Raw genomic sequence first — 14,586 nt, 5'->3', positions numbered from 1 at the left:
TGACCGAAAATATTAATTGTCTGTGGAAGGATCTTGCCAAGAGATGCCTTGCCTTCCTAAGAATAGTAATTTTAAAACAAATTACAATTTGTTTATCTTTATTTAAATAGTTTTTGAAATTAAAATGACATTTATGTAATTACTCAAAAACTATTCTTCTTCGTCATCTTCCTCGTCATAGCTCTCACCGCCTGAAGGAGCGACAGCTTCATCAACAGTAGCGCTCAATTCTATGGTTGGTTCCTGATCTTCTATCGGTGTGGTTGGTTCTTCAATAAGTGGTTCATTGGTTTCCCCTTCAACTTTTTGAATTGCTTGAAGCTCCAGAGCTGCAATTTCAGCTTCTTGGCGAGCTATCTCAGCCAGCTCTGCTGCCTGCCGAGCCAGATCGCCCTCGCTTTCCTCTTCAGCTTGCTTTTCAATTTCTGCTAAGCGATTGAGTTCTTGCTCTCGAGAACGCTGTTCTTCCTCCAGCAGTGCTTCTTTGGCTAACCGCTCCTCCTCTGCCTTAAGTGCAGCTTCTTCAATCAAACGAGATTCTTCCGCAGCGGCTTCTTCCGCAGCCTTTTGGGCGGCTTCTTCCGCAGCCTTTTGGGCGGCTTCTTCCGCAGCCTTTTGGGCGGCTTCTTCCGCTGCCTTTTGGGCGGCTTCTTCCGCGGCCTTTTGGGCGGCTTCTTCCGCAGCCTTTTGGGCGGCTTCTTCCGCAGCCTTTTGGGCGGCTTCTTCCGCGGCCTTTTGGGCGGCTTCTTCCGCAGCCTTTTGAGCGGCTACTTCTGCAGCCTGCTGCGCGGCTTCTTCCGCAGCCTTTTGGGCGGCTTCTTCCGCAGCCTTTTGGGCGGCTTCCACAGCAGCTTTTTGGGCGGCTTCTTCCGCAGCCTTTTGAGCGGCTTCTTCAGCTTCTCTGACTAAGCGAGCTTGTTTCTCGGCTTCGGCAGCTATACGTCTCTTTTCCTCTTTAAGAGTCCTAAAGTGCGAAATACATAATATACTTAATGATGCAAATTGTTTCAGTTATCACTTCTCACTTCTCTTCACGACGTTTCTCTTCGCTTGCATTTTGAGCCCGTTTTTTCTCAACTTCCACTTCATCCAAGGGTTCTTCGTTTACTGTTAGCATTCGTTCTTGACGGAGACGCTGCTTCTCTTTCGACTCTACATCGACAGGATCCTCTAAGGGCCTAGGAGCAGAAAATTTTCTCGTTGGACGATTGGGATCCAAATCGGCATCTGGAAGCAAACCTCTTCATTAATATTTTGATCAAAATAGATGGACAATTAAAACATACATTTATATATTGATTAAATATAACTTTGAGCAAAAATTTGGATTACTCAATTATTTACAAAATAATATATCACTAATACTTACTATTCCAAATGAATTGTATTGTTGCCTATGGACGAGGCACGGTAAAATTGCAGACAGAGTAGACGCCAATGATTTTAGGATAATTGTATGGAGTTAATGATAATCAAAAACATCAGGATGTGTACAATTTAATCAAAATGTGATGAATGTGTTAAGCAAAAATGTTTATGGGTACGATATGTATGTATATATACATTTCAAAATACAAAATATTATAGGTATCAAGGCGGGTTCTGTGATTCCCATTTATTCAGCCTTGCATATGTATGTGCATGAATGTGTGTATATGGATTCAAACTAAATACAAGTAAAGGTTCAGATAAACAGAGTCAGGAAACACAAGTTCAACCAAATGCATTTTTTGTTTGTGACAAGTCATAAATTGAATACAATTTGTAAGATATTTGTTTTACTGAGGTAATTCGATTAGTTATAGAGAAAGTATTCTGAGAAGGCAAAACTTAATTGTGGAACACAAATTGTAGATGAAAGACCATACGGCTCATACACAGATAAACCAACGCCAACTTTAAGGTATTCATTATTAACAACAGTACTATCATTTATTAGTCCCCCTCACCTAAACTTACGTTTGGGTTTTTTTTATTTGTATACTCTTAGTTATTTAAAAAAGTTAAGTTTTCAATAAAAAATTGTATTAAGTTTATTTTCGTTTATTTTTATTTTTCTATATGGTATATAGATTTGTTTATATTTGTTGAAATAGGCATGTAAGTTTGTATCTTTACTTAAATGGATTTTGGTTTTAACAATCAAATGAATAGTAAAAATTCAACATTCAAATAGATCGAATGAAAAATGTTAGTATCACATGATGCGATGACGTTGTTTATCAAGTTTGAATTATATTTGAATGTTCTCTAATCTGGCTTGTATAAATTAGTATGAGTAGTGAAAGCGCCGGGGTTTGTCAAGATCACTTGCACATCTTTTCTACCACGCAAAAGAAAGTCTTTTACATTTTTTATATAAATAATAGAAGTGTTTGTCCATACAAAAAATCAGGCATGTTATCATTTAGGCCTCAACTTCAACAGCTTCAACTGGAAAGAATCAATCAATCATAAAACATATAAAGTTAGTGAAGTACAATGAACGTAACAAATCATAATGCAGCAATCAAATGAAATTGTTAGGTACAAGTGGGCAAATGGGTTCCCCTACGCGTTTCATTTTTATCCCTGTACAAGGGATATATTTTTTTGTTTTTGTTATCGTTGCAACGTACAGAAACATATATTTGGAACCCTTTAAAATAAGATGAGTGCATAGAGTCCATAGAGTCAATAGAGTCATAGAGTCCTGCCTGTCTGCGAAATTCTGCAGAATTTAGGCAGTTGAGGTTTATAATAGTTAGACCGAATTAAAATGATTCCGTTCAATGGCTTGACTAAGTCATCGAATACATTTCCAGACAATCAATAGTTTATTCTGAATACTGCTTGTGGTGTGTGTCAGAAGAATTATTTTCCAAATTTGATTTTTTCGGCTCTAAACATATTTTTTCGAGAACATATTTGATTTGGTGAACAATGATAATTTGCAGCAACATTGAATACATTGTATAAGCAAGGTTGCTATATATACAGGTGTTATATTCAAGCGGCATGTAATATAAGTTTAGTAGTACTTACCTTCCTTCTGAGAAGAAAGAGATTGCTTATTAGTCTTCCAAGTCGGATGTCTAAGGTACCAGGACAAGAGGTTAATATCATTTCGAACTTTGTCTGAATCGTACTGAATTGGCCTTCTAACATTATAGGCCTTGTCACCACAAATCCTTACTGATGCAAGATGACTTTTACCTTTTATTTTAAGTATTTAAATTATAAATAATAATAATACAATATCTAACCATTATTTTTGCAAGGTATGCAATTTAAAGTCCATAAGTATTATAGGCAACAAAAACTTACCAACGTATTTTACCGCTGGCCTCGGATAGTGCGAAATATTATGCACTTCTTTTGCAATATGGCGCACAGGGTTTGTTACACGGGCTACATATGCATCTAGGGCCAATTGGGATGTCGGCTCAAAAGTGTATCTGCATACAATTAAGAAAAGAACTGTCTTAATTTTACGACAAAATTGTTGTAGGAAAACCATTTTTTCTTAAAAAAACTTGTTACGAGTAACAAGCCTCTCAAGCCTTACAATATATTTATATACTCTAGAAGTGGATGCGAGTCATTAGTGGGTCTTACTTTATGCTTACCCAGTTACTGGAAATGGTGTACAACTGCGTGCCCTACGCACCACAGGAGTATGCAAGTCACGAATCAAAGATTGTGCCCGATGGCGAATCCGGCTTGTTTCCTCAGAAAATGTCTGGAATTTCAATTGATTATTTTCAAATAATGAAACTAAAATAAGTTCAGCAAAAGCACAGAACTAAACACAATCTCTTCAATTGGGGATGCACTGTGTAAAAACTTACGGTAAAAGGTTCAGTATTGAGGTAGTTAGTTAGGGCCCGTGCACCATATCCAGGAGGTAGCCTCTTCAAGTACGAAGGTACTGGCCGAACGGAAGATGAAGTTATCCTCACCGGTGAAACCGAGCGGGCGTACACCCGTGTAATTGTTGTAGGATTGTAGTGATACGATGGTGTATACGTTGTGTACGATGTTGGGATATATCTCGAAGTGTAAGATGAGAGAAGGGCTGGGCTGTGGTAGGTCGTTGGCGTACTATAGGAGTACGTTGTTCTCTCCGGAGATGAAATAACACGAGTTGTTGTACGGACAACACGAACAGGCGATGGAGAGTGTATAATCCGGGACACCACCCTTGTGGGGGAGGTGACAACTCGGAATGGCGATGTTACCACACGGGCTCCAGTAACAATACGCCTAGGTATTGAGTAACTCGAGTAGATGGGGTAACTCGATTTATAGACCTATTTTGTGGTGGTTCAAAATTAAGGTAACATTTCATTTGACTCTAACATTAGCTTAATCAGAGAGCATACTTATGTATGTATAAAAATGTTAAATAGATATAGAGGCGGATTGGTTAGATGATGATGAATAGTGAAAAATAAAAAATAAATCCAGTATTATTTATCATCATTTCACTTCGTAAGGAAAGCTAAAATCCTTTCTGAAACTTAATAGCGGCATTCAGGCAGTGATCTTTTTGGTTACGATTCAACACTCAATCTCAATTGGCTTAATCTAAATATATTTGAATATAAATGAATATGTATATATATGTATACATATGTACTTATGTATTATAGTAAAAAAAAGTACTACCACTGGGTGTATGAATACAAAGTTAAAGCCATACAAACATTCATACATATATATCTTGGCAACAGAGATCTTACTTAAACGAGTCTGCGTCCAGTGACGATGACGTGATAGATATGATTAAGAAGTGTGATAAAAGTCAAGTAAAGTGAAAAGTTAAACTATATAAACATGAATAAGATGCGGCTTATGAAAACATTTTTTAGAGCAAGTACTTACACGAGTTACTTTCTGAATGGACGGATACTGCAAAAAAATATACAAAATCCATTTTGTTTATTTCATTAATTGTAAATAAATGTGTTCTTGTTAGCTTTTGATCTTAAAGGTCCTGTGTCGCAAGTAAAAATCAAATATATATACACATTTTTGTACAGCTACCTCTCAGGTTACTTTCCACTTTTGTTCTAACCTTAGTCAAAAAGATTAACCTCTTTTTCACCATTTTCCGCACCTACAAAGGTATGAATATCGTATCTAACATTTTTATAAGTAAAATAATGCTGTTTTTTAACGAAGGGCATGTTTTTTTATTGTATCACAAATATGTTTTAGTTATGTGTTAAATGGGGAAAAATACATAAACAGATTGTTGATCATTAGTAATGGTTAGCACGAGTCCATAAATAAATGTACATCAAATTGTAAACAAGCACCAAAAAATATCATTAACAGAGAAAGGTACATACTGATGTACATACATACATAGTAAGACGGTTATGCTGCTTTTTTAGAGATAACAATTTTAGATAATGAGTTATTAGTGTGTTTGCAACTTTGAAGAACTTGTCCATTATTGTAACATCAGCAGCTTAGACATGATAAGAGAAGTGGCGGTACTTGGTGCCACCTGGTAAGTTTCCAGAAGTGGTAGAGGAATAGCTGTAGCCGCCGGGTCCAGCCCCAGTCGTACTAGTCCGCTCTGTGCTATAGTTGTATGAACCACCTGGACCGCTACGCGATGTTTTTTCCACGGTAGACGAATAGGTTGAGCGCTCCGGTCTGGAGTATGGGTTGCTCGAGTCGTAACTGCTATTCTGAACAGTTGACTTCGCATTGTACGAGTAGTCCGATGAGGCGCGGGTGCGGTGCGAACCAGGTCTGTCCGTGCACAGGTCTAAGCGTGGAGTCTATAAATTCCGATTTGAATATTTTTAAATAAAAAAATATTGGCAACACAAGCAATTATTTTAAAAATAATATAATTAATTTCTTTCCAAAACTTCTTATGTTTACCATATCCATATGCATGATATTGGAGATAAATTATGCAATAAGTTTATAACTTCATTTTAACAAGGGCAAAAGATACCCTTTAAGATACATCTTGAAGTTATGTCCACTTAAGAGAAATTGAAACATGTTCGAGCTAAATAGTTCTAACAGAATTCTCTAGTTATATACGAGTATAAATAATCATCAGTGTATAAGTGCTTGTGATGTACAATAGTATAATTATAAGACGTTGGATACATGTGTTTTATAATGATTAGTGGGTTAATACAAGGACAAGTTCATATTAGACTATTCTACAAGTCATCTCGTTATTTATGAAAATTACCTATTTTTTTTATTAGTCTACGATGTCGTTCGGAAATGATACTTTTTTTTTGGTTATTAGTAATAGTACTTAGTGCACATTGCGCCCGACTTTTCATTTCGATACGTTTCCCTTCGAACCGGAAGACTCTCCGAGGCAGCTCGGTGCAAGCGTGGCAGTTGACTGTCCAGACTATCGCGAGAAGTGCGGGCAGCCGTATTTCCACCGGCTTCAACGGTATCTATATGTTGTCGCACCAGGCTCAAAATCCGAGTACGATTCTTATCGCGCGTTGAGACATATGGCTCAATGGGCTCATAGGCAATTTTATAATTTGGCTTGATTGCAGCTTTATTGATTGGGTCAAGTATGAATCTCTTTCGCTGCTCATGTTCTGCTCTTCGCACTCCGAAAGCTGTCACCGGATCGGAGATGAGTGAAGGTCGAGGCACAAATGGAACTTTCTCCCAGTCAATTGGTGTTCTGTTTGTTCTCTGTAATTCCCAAAATTCCACAAATCGTTTATAATTTCTAGGACAGCCAAGCCAAGGTTAGAGTGCACATGGAATATTTGACGGCATTCCGCAGGAAAGACAAAAACATCTTATCAATAAGGCTCATATGTACATACATGTGCAATTTACATGCCTGTTGTGGGTGATATTAATATATTTACAAGAAGATTTATTATGCGTATTCAATCAAGTATTATCCAAGATATGATGCACTACATTTGACAGTACATGGTAGATTGTGTCTTGCTATGGTAGTTAAGAATGTTCAGCAGGATGTAATTATTATGTATTCGGTGCAGCATTTAAATGGGTAAAATAACAAACAGGTAAACACATTTACGAATATATATTTACATATGTATATAGGACATACCTACAAATAATTCAGTGTATATGTGTATATCAATATTTTGTGAAGGATTTCATATCCATTAGCACTCGTGAGTAATTAAACTCGTACATTCATATGTACATATATGTATGTATGTACATATATCTATATAAGTATGCACACAGGTAAATAATCGTATGACTAATGTATGGTTTTCTGCAGACATGTAAATTATGAACAGTTTATTGCTACTGTTTGATTTCTAGCTCCTCCAATGGTTTTGGCTTATATATATGTATATTGTGGAAATCAGAAAGATATTTTTAGGTCTAACGAAACCCGAAATGCGCGCGCATCTAGTATTACACATACGAATAGCAAAAAATAAGGCGGCTGCGAACAAAAACAATCGAGAGAATTTTGTTTGTATATGTTGATTCATCAAATATTTGTGTGTGTTTGGAATTCCACTTGCCTATTTTCTGCACATTAGCAGGCACAATAATAAATTCTTTGCCTCCAAAATTCGTAAAATGTGCTTGCACATTATATATAAAACATGAGCAAGGTACGGATCACGAAAAAAATGCATAGATACATACTTAGGTACATATTTTCATACACTTTTTTGTATTAATGATTAATATATACAGAGTCCTCTTAATTCATTATAGAAATGTAATAAAATGTGCTTAGGAACCCATTTTATTTACTCATGAAATCAAATTTAAAGAACAATGGTAGAATATTTTGTAAGCACATATAAGTATAGCATATAGTACATATTTACAAGCCACCTTGTCATTATATAGTTTTATAAACTAGGACAAGGTAAAAAATTAGTAAAACTGGAACAGGATTGTACCTTTACTATATTGGTAGATACGATATTCATAATTGTGCGACACTTTGAAGTGGCGACTGATTTTTAATTCAAACGTGTTTCAATTTCTTAAGTAAAAAAGCTTCTAAACAGAAAACATAGACTACAATAAGTGGGACACAAGCTTTTAAAAAATTATTGTTTCACATATTCGGGTGTGTAGCTGAATGTATTATAACTTTTCAAACTTATCCGCAGCGTTTTTCAAAATATTTGTTATCAAAACTAACAATTTAGCTTGTATGCATTAAATTTAAAATCTTACGCACAGATTAATTTTTCAGTTATTTTCAATACTTAGGAACTACACATCCGAATGTTAAGTAATCTTTTTCTTTGTTTATATCGTATGGCTTACCGTAACGGCGTAAGAAGTTGTCACCGGTCTAGAGGAATAATTTCTGCGAGTTGTAAATCCACTTTCGTAAACCATTTTGTTTTTTTTTTATTAAAAAATTGTATTGTTAAATAGATTGTTCGTTATATTTAGTTCGAATTTATCGTCGTTTCGTCTTGTTCACTTGACGCCCGCTCGAGTTGATCTGTCCGAAAATTTCATGAATCAGTTGCTTATAATTTTTCGTTTTCAAAATTCTTTGTAGCCTTCAATATTTTTCTGACTCTATATCTCTTTTTCTATTTATCTCATGGATATTTATTTTTGGCATTACAAAAATCTCTCGCCGCAAAGAGCGCGCAGTTTAAACATTCGTACACTGTGTTGGTGTACTCGAGCACATACATTCATACATACATATGTACACATCATGTACATACTCGTCCATTCTTTATGTATTTTCAAGGGATTGCACTCATATACTAAATAAATAATATTAAAAGCATATTATTAATCAATTTATTAATAGTTAATAGTTCCAAAATTTTGTTTTTGTGTGTTTTGGTGTTAGTGGCTTCCGAAGAGTCGAACAAAGCATACATATGGATGCCACACTTACAAGAGTTCGCCAAATATGCATGTAAATATGTCATGTGGCTAATATATTCAATGCTCTTCGTTTATTATCCATTACATATGACGATGGCTGCTGTTGAATACTATGCACGGTATTTAACTAATTTCTATCACGGTTCTATCACACTCAAATAAACAATGTCATTTGTTAATAATTCATTTTTTAGCTGAACTTTTCGTTATATGTAGTTCCTAGCGCTGCTCAATTTTAGAATTTTGTGAAACCCCAAAACTAATTAATCACTAATACATTTGAATACCCCATGCAAGAACAATTCATTAAACTACATTTTTTAAATGGTGCTTTAAGTTACAAACAGACATAAAGGTAATAGCTAAGGTAATGTATCTGGATCTACACTGTAGACTACACAATTAATAGTCAGCGCATTTCACTGGTAGCCAAGTCAAGTTTGTCCAAGCCCTATTGATTTTCTGTCTGTCTGTAGGATCACCTGGAAATCTCAGACTATGCTATTAAGTTTGTACGATAATAATATAAATACTGTATGGGGTGGGTTTAAAACATCAGGATCAAATCATAGGACACCTGAGGGTATAATCTGAATATGTAAATATGTATGTATGTACTGAAATCCGTTGGCTAATTATTCATAAAATACTAATATGTAAAAATGTGTGTATTTGCATACATATGTATGTATGTACATACATATGTACATGCCTGAAAATGGGATAAAAATACATTTTGTTTTCCAACAAAATTGAGCAAAGATTTTCTCATGCACACTAACACAAAAATGGCTTGTATTTGTGAATAAACATACGTACACTCAAAAGATTCAATGGCATGTGTGGGTGTCTCAGACATTTTTAATACAAAAATCAACGGAAAATCTCAAAAACAATTTTTAATGACATTAACCTTAAAAAAAGCCTATGAACGACTAGTAATGCAAGGTTACAAAAAGAATGCTAAATTGCCCACTGAAAGTGGCGAAAGTGGTCTAAATTCAAATGCTCAATGTATGTACATATATATGTATGTACTTACATAAGTACATACATACATACATATAAACTAGGCACTGGGGTGTTATTTTCTTTTCAGTTAATAAAGTCAATAAAACATTATTAAGAAAGTGTATGGTGTTGGACTAGTAAATTAGTAAGACGCCATGGTTTGGTAACTCAATAATTTTAGATATTTATCCTCATGTAATGAAGCATTCTTAATATATTCATTATGTTCCGAAATTTCCGCAACGAGGTACGCAAGGCACAGTACAACATGGAGAGCACATCCTACAGTTGGTTCGCGGACAGCAATGGAAGCTATAACGAAAAACATATTTAATACAAAAGTGTCTTTTAAATTGAGCTGCATATATACAATCTGGAAAGATCTCGCTGCTCCAATTGGGTACGAAGGATATCACACGGCCGAACTTCATCGCAGCGACTAGACCTGAGATACCTCTGCATATATACCTCAGATCTACTTGAGGGCCCGTCAACCTGAATGTTTTTCGACCCCTTGATACCATGCCGTACCCCGGACTTGCTCTCAACCTTTAACTTCAAGGCACTTTGACTGGAAGAGCGCCTTTTCTTCTCTTTGTTAATACTGCTGTCATTCTGAGTGGCTTCTCCATGTTCCTTTCTGTCATCACCCTTCTCTTCCTTTTCACCCTTTCCTTTCTTAGCTGACCCTCTCTCTGAAGTCGGTTCATTTTGTCCACCTGACCTACTTTTATCTTCGGCACTACTTAATTTTAATTTTGTTGCACTATCTCCGCTATGTGAACCCTTCGTTTTCTTAGAGTCTACTCTGTCAACCATGTCTTTAATTAAATTATTGTCGATAGATTTGTCTTCGGTTTCACCAGTAGTGTTTTTTGCGGATTTCCCTTTAGATCCATCAGCAGTGTGAACTTCTTCCTTTGATTGATCTTTGAGATTCTTTACTGTGCCCTGTTTTAGTTTCTGATCAGCTAAGTCGTTTTTCATTTTCTTGCCACCAGCCTCATTGTTTTCACCTTCGCCATCATTAAAGATCTTGTTGTTAGGCGTGTGCTCCCTCTGTTTTGACTTCGACTTCGGAGATTGAGTATTATTGTCGACGTTCAAATGGGGTTCTCCCTTTTTAGAATCTTTATCATTATCATCTTCATCTCGGGATCCATTTTTTCTGGACTTTTTCGATTCAGTTTTGCCTGTTTGTTTCCCAGATTTTTTGGGATCTTTTCCATCTCCATCTTCTTCACTTTCCTTATCGTCATCTTTGCCCTCTTTCCGTGACTTTCCAGACGCTGTTAAATTTGCATCTCTTTTATCAGGAGCGTCTTTATTCGTTGCATCTCGGCTCTTATTGATTTGTGATTTCGTTTTTTCATTTTTAAGAGTATCTTTCTTGTGTTCGCCATCTTTTTCATCTTTTAAAGATTTTTTGGAGCCATCTTTATCTGTATTGGAATGTCCTTTATTATCATCCTTTCCGCCTCTACCTTTCTCTTTTCGTAATTTTTTGGATGTAAGACTTGCATCTGTATCTTGGCTGGGCTTGGCTTCACTTCTTCCTTCACCTAAGGAATGCTGGGTTTTTCCGTTGGATCCTTTCTTTGATTTCTTTAATCCCTTAATTTCTTTATCATTACTATCCCTATCTTTTAGTGATTTTTTTGAAGGACCCAAATCAGTTTTGTGTTTTAGCTTCCACTCATCAGTTCCTTCTCGCAGAAGATCCTTTCCGATTTTTCCTTCGCTATGTCTCTTTTTCCAGCCCAAATCCTTCAACGAACCTTAATTGCAATAAAAATTAAACAAGATATAGTATTCACGATATGTTTGAACGCTGATCGATGCGTGCTCGTAGATTTGTACTATTACCTCCATCGAAAACTGAATAAGTTTCCCGACACTGCTGGCGGCTATGGCTTTTAATTATCTTATGGCAGATCCTTTTCAGCAAAGAATAGGTATGATCATTCAAAAATGATGGCGCACAACAGCCATAACAGCGGCAAGGGCTACATCGACTGTGGCAGAATATTTTGCTTGAACTTGATGAACTATATAATATAATATAATATAAAAAAATAAAAAATATAATTGAGTAGTTCTAACAGAAAAGATATATCCCACCTCGATACTGGATCGCGGCAGATATTCTCTAGATCCATGATAATTTTATTATGCACATTTTTAGAAAATCTTAAATTTTGAATCTAAAATTATTGGTACATTTTTAAATCAGAAGTTTAACTCAAAGGTTTAAATATTAAATCATTACTTTTCAGTAGTGCTTTTTTTGTGTGATGCCCATGTTTATTTTTTAATCTATCAAACGAGTATTATTAAGATAATCCAACCAAAAACGAACTTACCCTAAATGCTTCCGGAGTATTATAGCAACCTTAGCAACGATCGATGAAGGACTTACAATGATTGAAATTTTTAGAAAATGTAGTGAGAACTAACTACGGTTATGACTGGGAATAGCAGGTAAAGACTGCTTGAATATTTGTGGAAAAACGTGCACCCATGTCAGTGACTTAATACCAGAAATCATTTGGTCGGGTGCCTCTAATAATGGTTGCCAAGCCTTTCAGGTGCAAACACTTCCATGTGTCTCTGACCGCAAACCCCGATTGCGACACAAAAGCAACATTTTGGTTTAAATGCATGGGTGCTCAACTCATCCGCCCACATAGCATGGCTGTTAGTAAGTGTTATTGTCGCTTCTGTGGCTGTGATAATTTTGTTAAGTAATTGAGTATGCAATATACAGTCGCATTAAACTTGCAGATACTTAATACACACAAAAATACTTAATATTGTCATGTGCAGGCCTCAGTTAAATAGTATATGTAGGTACTATGTATGAACATAGGTACATGAAAGTGACTATGTGGTGCCGGTACATACATATGTTTGTACTGTGCTCATTCGTTGTGGTAGAATGATTTCTTTCCTCACTTTTCATAAATACGTAAATAATCTGCACATCACAGCGCTTGCTTGACAAATTGTAAAATTGTAAAACAAATTGCATGATTTCTTTGACAGAGTATATAAATAGTAGAGATGGTCTCTCTGGAAACATTAGTTTGAAGCAGAGCTTGCAACAGGTTGAACAACAGTACCGAGTATCTTGGAATCGCTAAAGGATACTCTTCAACATCAATATGAATGTAAACTGTGCTATAATTATTCAGATCCTGTGTATGATGGTGTTACTAAGTAATACGAACGCCATACCCAAATATGAAGAAGGTCAAAAGTAAGTTACATTCTTTTTTACCATTATAGTAATCTTTAGTTTCTCTAGTTGCTGTGCTTTTAACCCAGAGATTAACATATTCATACTCTTCCAGATTCCATTCTGAAAAGGTTCAGCGAAATCGATCATACTACAATGAAAACAAAACACAATTGAACGAGCCGCAGACAGCTTCAACCAAAGATAGACTTGAACGGCTTGGATACACGACAGGCTACGGCTCTTTAAATGTACGTAAACAGAACCCCCTACTTTCTAAGCTTCGAAATGGCGAAAGCTTTGGGAAATATTCGACTTAATCACCACAGGTGGTATATTTTCATTTGTTTAACGAATACCTGAACATAATGGTAATTATTGCATAATAGTTTTGAGAATAGAAAGAAATCGGAAATGCTTGTGTTTCAAGACAAAGGATATTTTTATGTAATAACTATTTATACAAACTTAAAATCATGTTACTGTGAAATAACAGCTACCTTTCTTAATTAAAGGGATATCCTGGTAGCACAGGACTGTCTGCGTACAATCCCATTAAACTGGATCTTGGTGGCGTAGTTCTGGGCACGCTTGTAGGAATCGGTGCCATTATACTAATTCCCAAAATTCTGTCGGCGTTTCATGGTGGCTACGGAGGATATGGGCGAAGTAAGTTTACCATTTTTTGTATGCCAAAACAGATTCAGATTTAAGTTCTGACCCATTTTTCAACAGGTGAAGATAATGATCTTACGTCTCTCAGCACAATGATAAACAAAATAGACGATGTACTGAGTCAAAACAATATTGACTCTACCAGCTGCATGCAGCGCACAGTTTGCGGCTATGTTCGGTCTACTGAATACAACATGAAGGGTGGATCCTCGGACCAAATGGACGAATTTATTCATATGCTGTCAGAGTAAGTAAAAGCCAGGGGCTTACAAAATTGTATTAGTAACAAAATTAATTGAGATCTATTATTTTTTTCGTTAATGCGAATGCTTTGAAGTACATATTTGATATGCTTATAATCTTATAATTTCAGAAATGTATTGGTGGACTACCTTTTGGATGGGACGGCAATAAAAGAGGCATTGGAAGTTGGCAAGCGCGAAAACGATAAGCCATGCGAAGAAGTATACTCCAATTGCCCTTTGGACAGTAAATCCGCGTCAAATATTCTTCTGAAACTTCTTCCAAAGAAAAACCCACAAGGAAAGAGGGCATCCGCTACGATGTTCGGAGAAACGAAAGCTTAGCCAATTTCATTGGATGTCAGTTTTGTTACTTTTAGTGTGTTGCAGGATCCATTACAAAATATTATTCCATAAATAAAATAAACGTATTATTTCTGTTTTTATTTAATTTGTGTCATTCAATGCGATGCAGGTAAAAGATTGGAAAGGCAAGAAGCAAAAATTTATAATAAAACCATATGCAGGGCCTGCGTACTAATATTAGTGAACCTTAAC

General features: G+C 35.9%; 3 protein-coding genes across 7 annotated transcripts; 1 reads left to right on the top strand and 2 right to left on the bottom strand.

Moving 5' to 3' along the window:
* Nucleotides 1-81: 81 nt before the first annotated feature.
* LOC117584950 (protein anoxia up-regulated) lies at nt 82-8,479 on the bottom strand. Of its 5 annotated transcripts, XM_034274144.1 has the most exons (10): nt 8,275-8,475; nt 4,867-4,893; nt 3,831-4,292; nt 3,609-3,721; nt 3,307-3,437; nt 3,025-3,195; nt 1,026-1,227; nt 934-964; nt 772-792; nt 82-540 (listed from the first exon to the last, which is right to left on the bottom strand). In XM_034274144.1, exons 1-10 carry the CDS (start codon nt 8,347-8,349, stop codon nt 151-153), a joined length of 1,623 nt encoding a protein of 540 aa, XP_034130035.1. In that variant the 5' UTR covers nt 8,350-8,475; the 3' UTR covers nt 82-150. The 5 variants fall into 5 exon arrangements, with proteins under 5 accessions (XP_034130035.1, XP_034130034.1, XP_034130036.1 ...); XM_034274143.1 differs by lacking the exon at nt 3,025-3,195 and having other exon boundaries at nt 82-964; nt 8,275-8,476; XM_034274145.1 differs by lacking the exons at nt 82-540; nt 772-792; nt 934-964; nt 1,026-1,227 and adding an exon at nt 1,970-2,433 and having other exon boundaries at nt 8,275-8,474.
* Nucleotides 8,480-10,032: 1,553 nt separating this feature from the next.
* LOC117585605 (uncharacterized protein DDB_G0290685-like) lies at nt 10,033-12,118 on the bottom strand. Its single transcript, XM_034275152.1, has 4 exons — nt 11,995-12,118; nt 11,740-11,921; nt 10,244-11,651; nt 10,033-10,185 (listed from the first exon to the last, which is right to left on the bottom strand). The coding sequence occupies exons 1-4, from the start codon at nt 12,030-12,032 to the stop codon at nt 10,095-10,097; spliced, it is 1,719 nt and encodes a 572-aa protein (XP_034131043.1). The 5' UTR covers nt 12,033-12,118; the 3' UTR covers nt 10,033-10,094.
* Nucleotides 12,119-12,897: 779 nt separating this feature from the next.
* On the top strand, nt 12,898-14,435 carry LOC117585113. Its single transcript, XM_034274394.1, has 5 exons — nt 12,898-13,132; nt 13,227-13,362; nt 13,627-13,780; nt 13,847-14,033; nt 14,160-14,435. Exons 1-5 carry the CDS (start codon nt 13,038-13,040, stop codon nt 14,371-14,373), a joined length of 786 nt encoding a protein of 261 aa, XP_034130285.1. The 5' UTR covers nt 12,898-13,037; the 3' UTR covers nt 14,374-14,435.
* The last annotated feature ends 151 nt before the right edge of the window (nt 14,436-14,586 follow it).

Source organism: Drosophila guanche, unplaced genomic scaffold (assembly GCF_900245975.1).
Source record: "Drosophila guanche unplaced genomic scaffold, DGUA_6, whole genome shotgun sequence".
Taxonomy (NCBI): domain Eukaryota; kingdom Metazoa; phylum Arthropoda; class Insecta; order Diptera; family Drosophilidae; genus Drosophila; species Drosophila guanche.
This window is presented reverse-complemented; position numbering and strand designations above follow the sequence as displayed.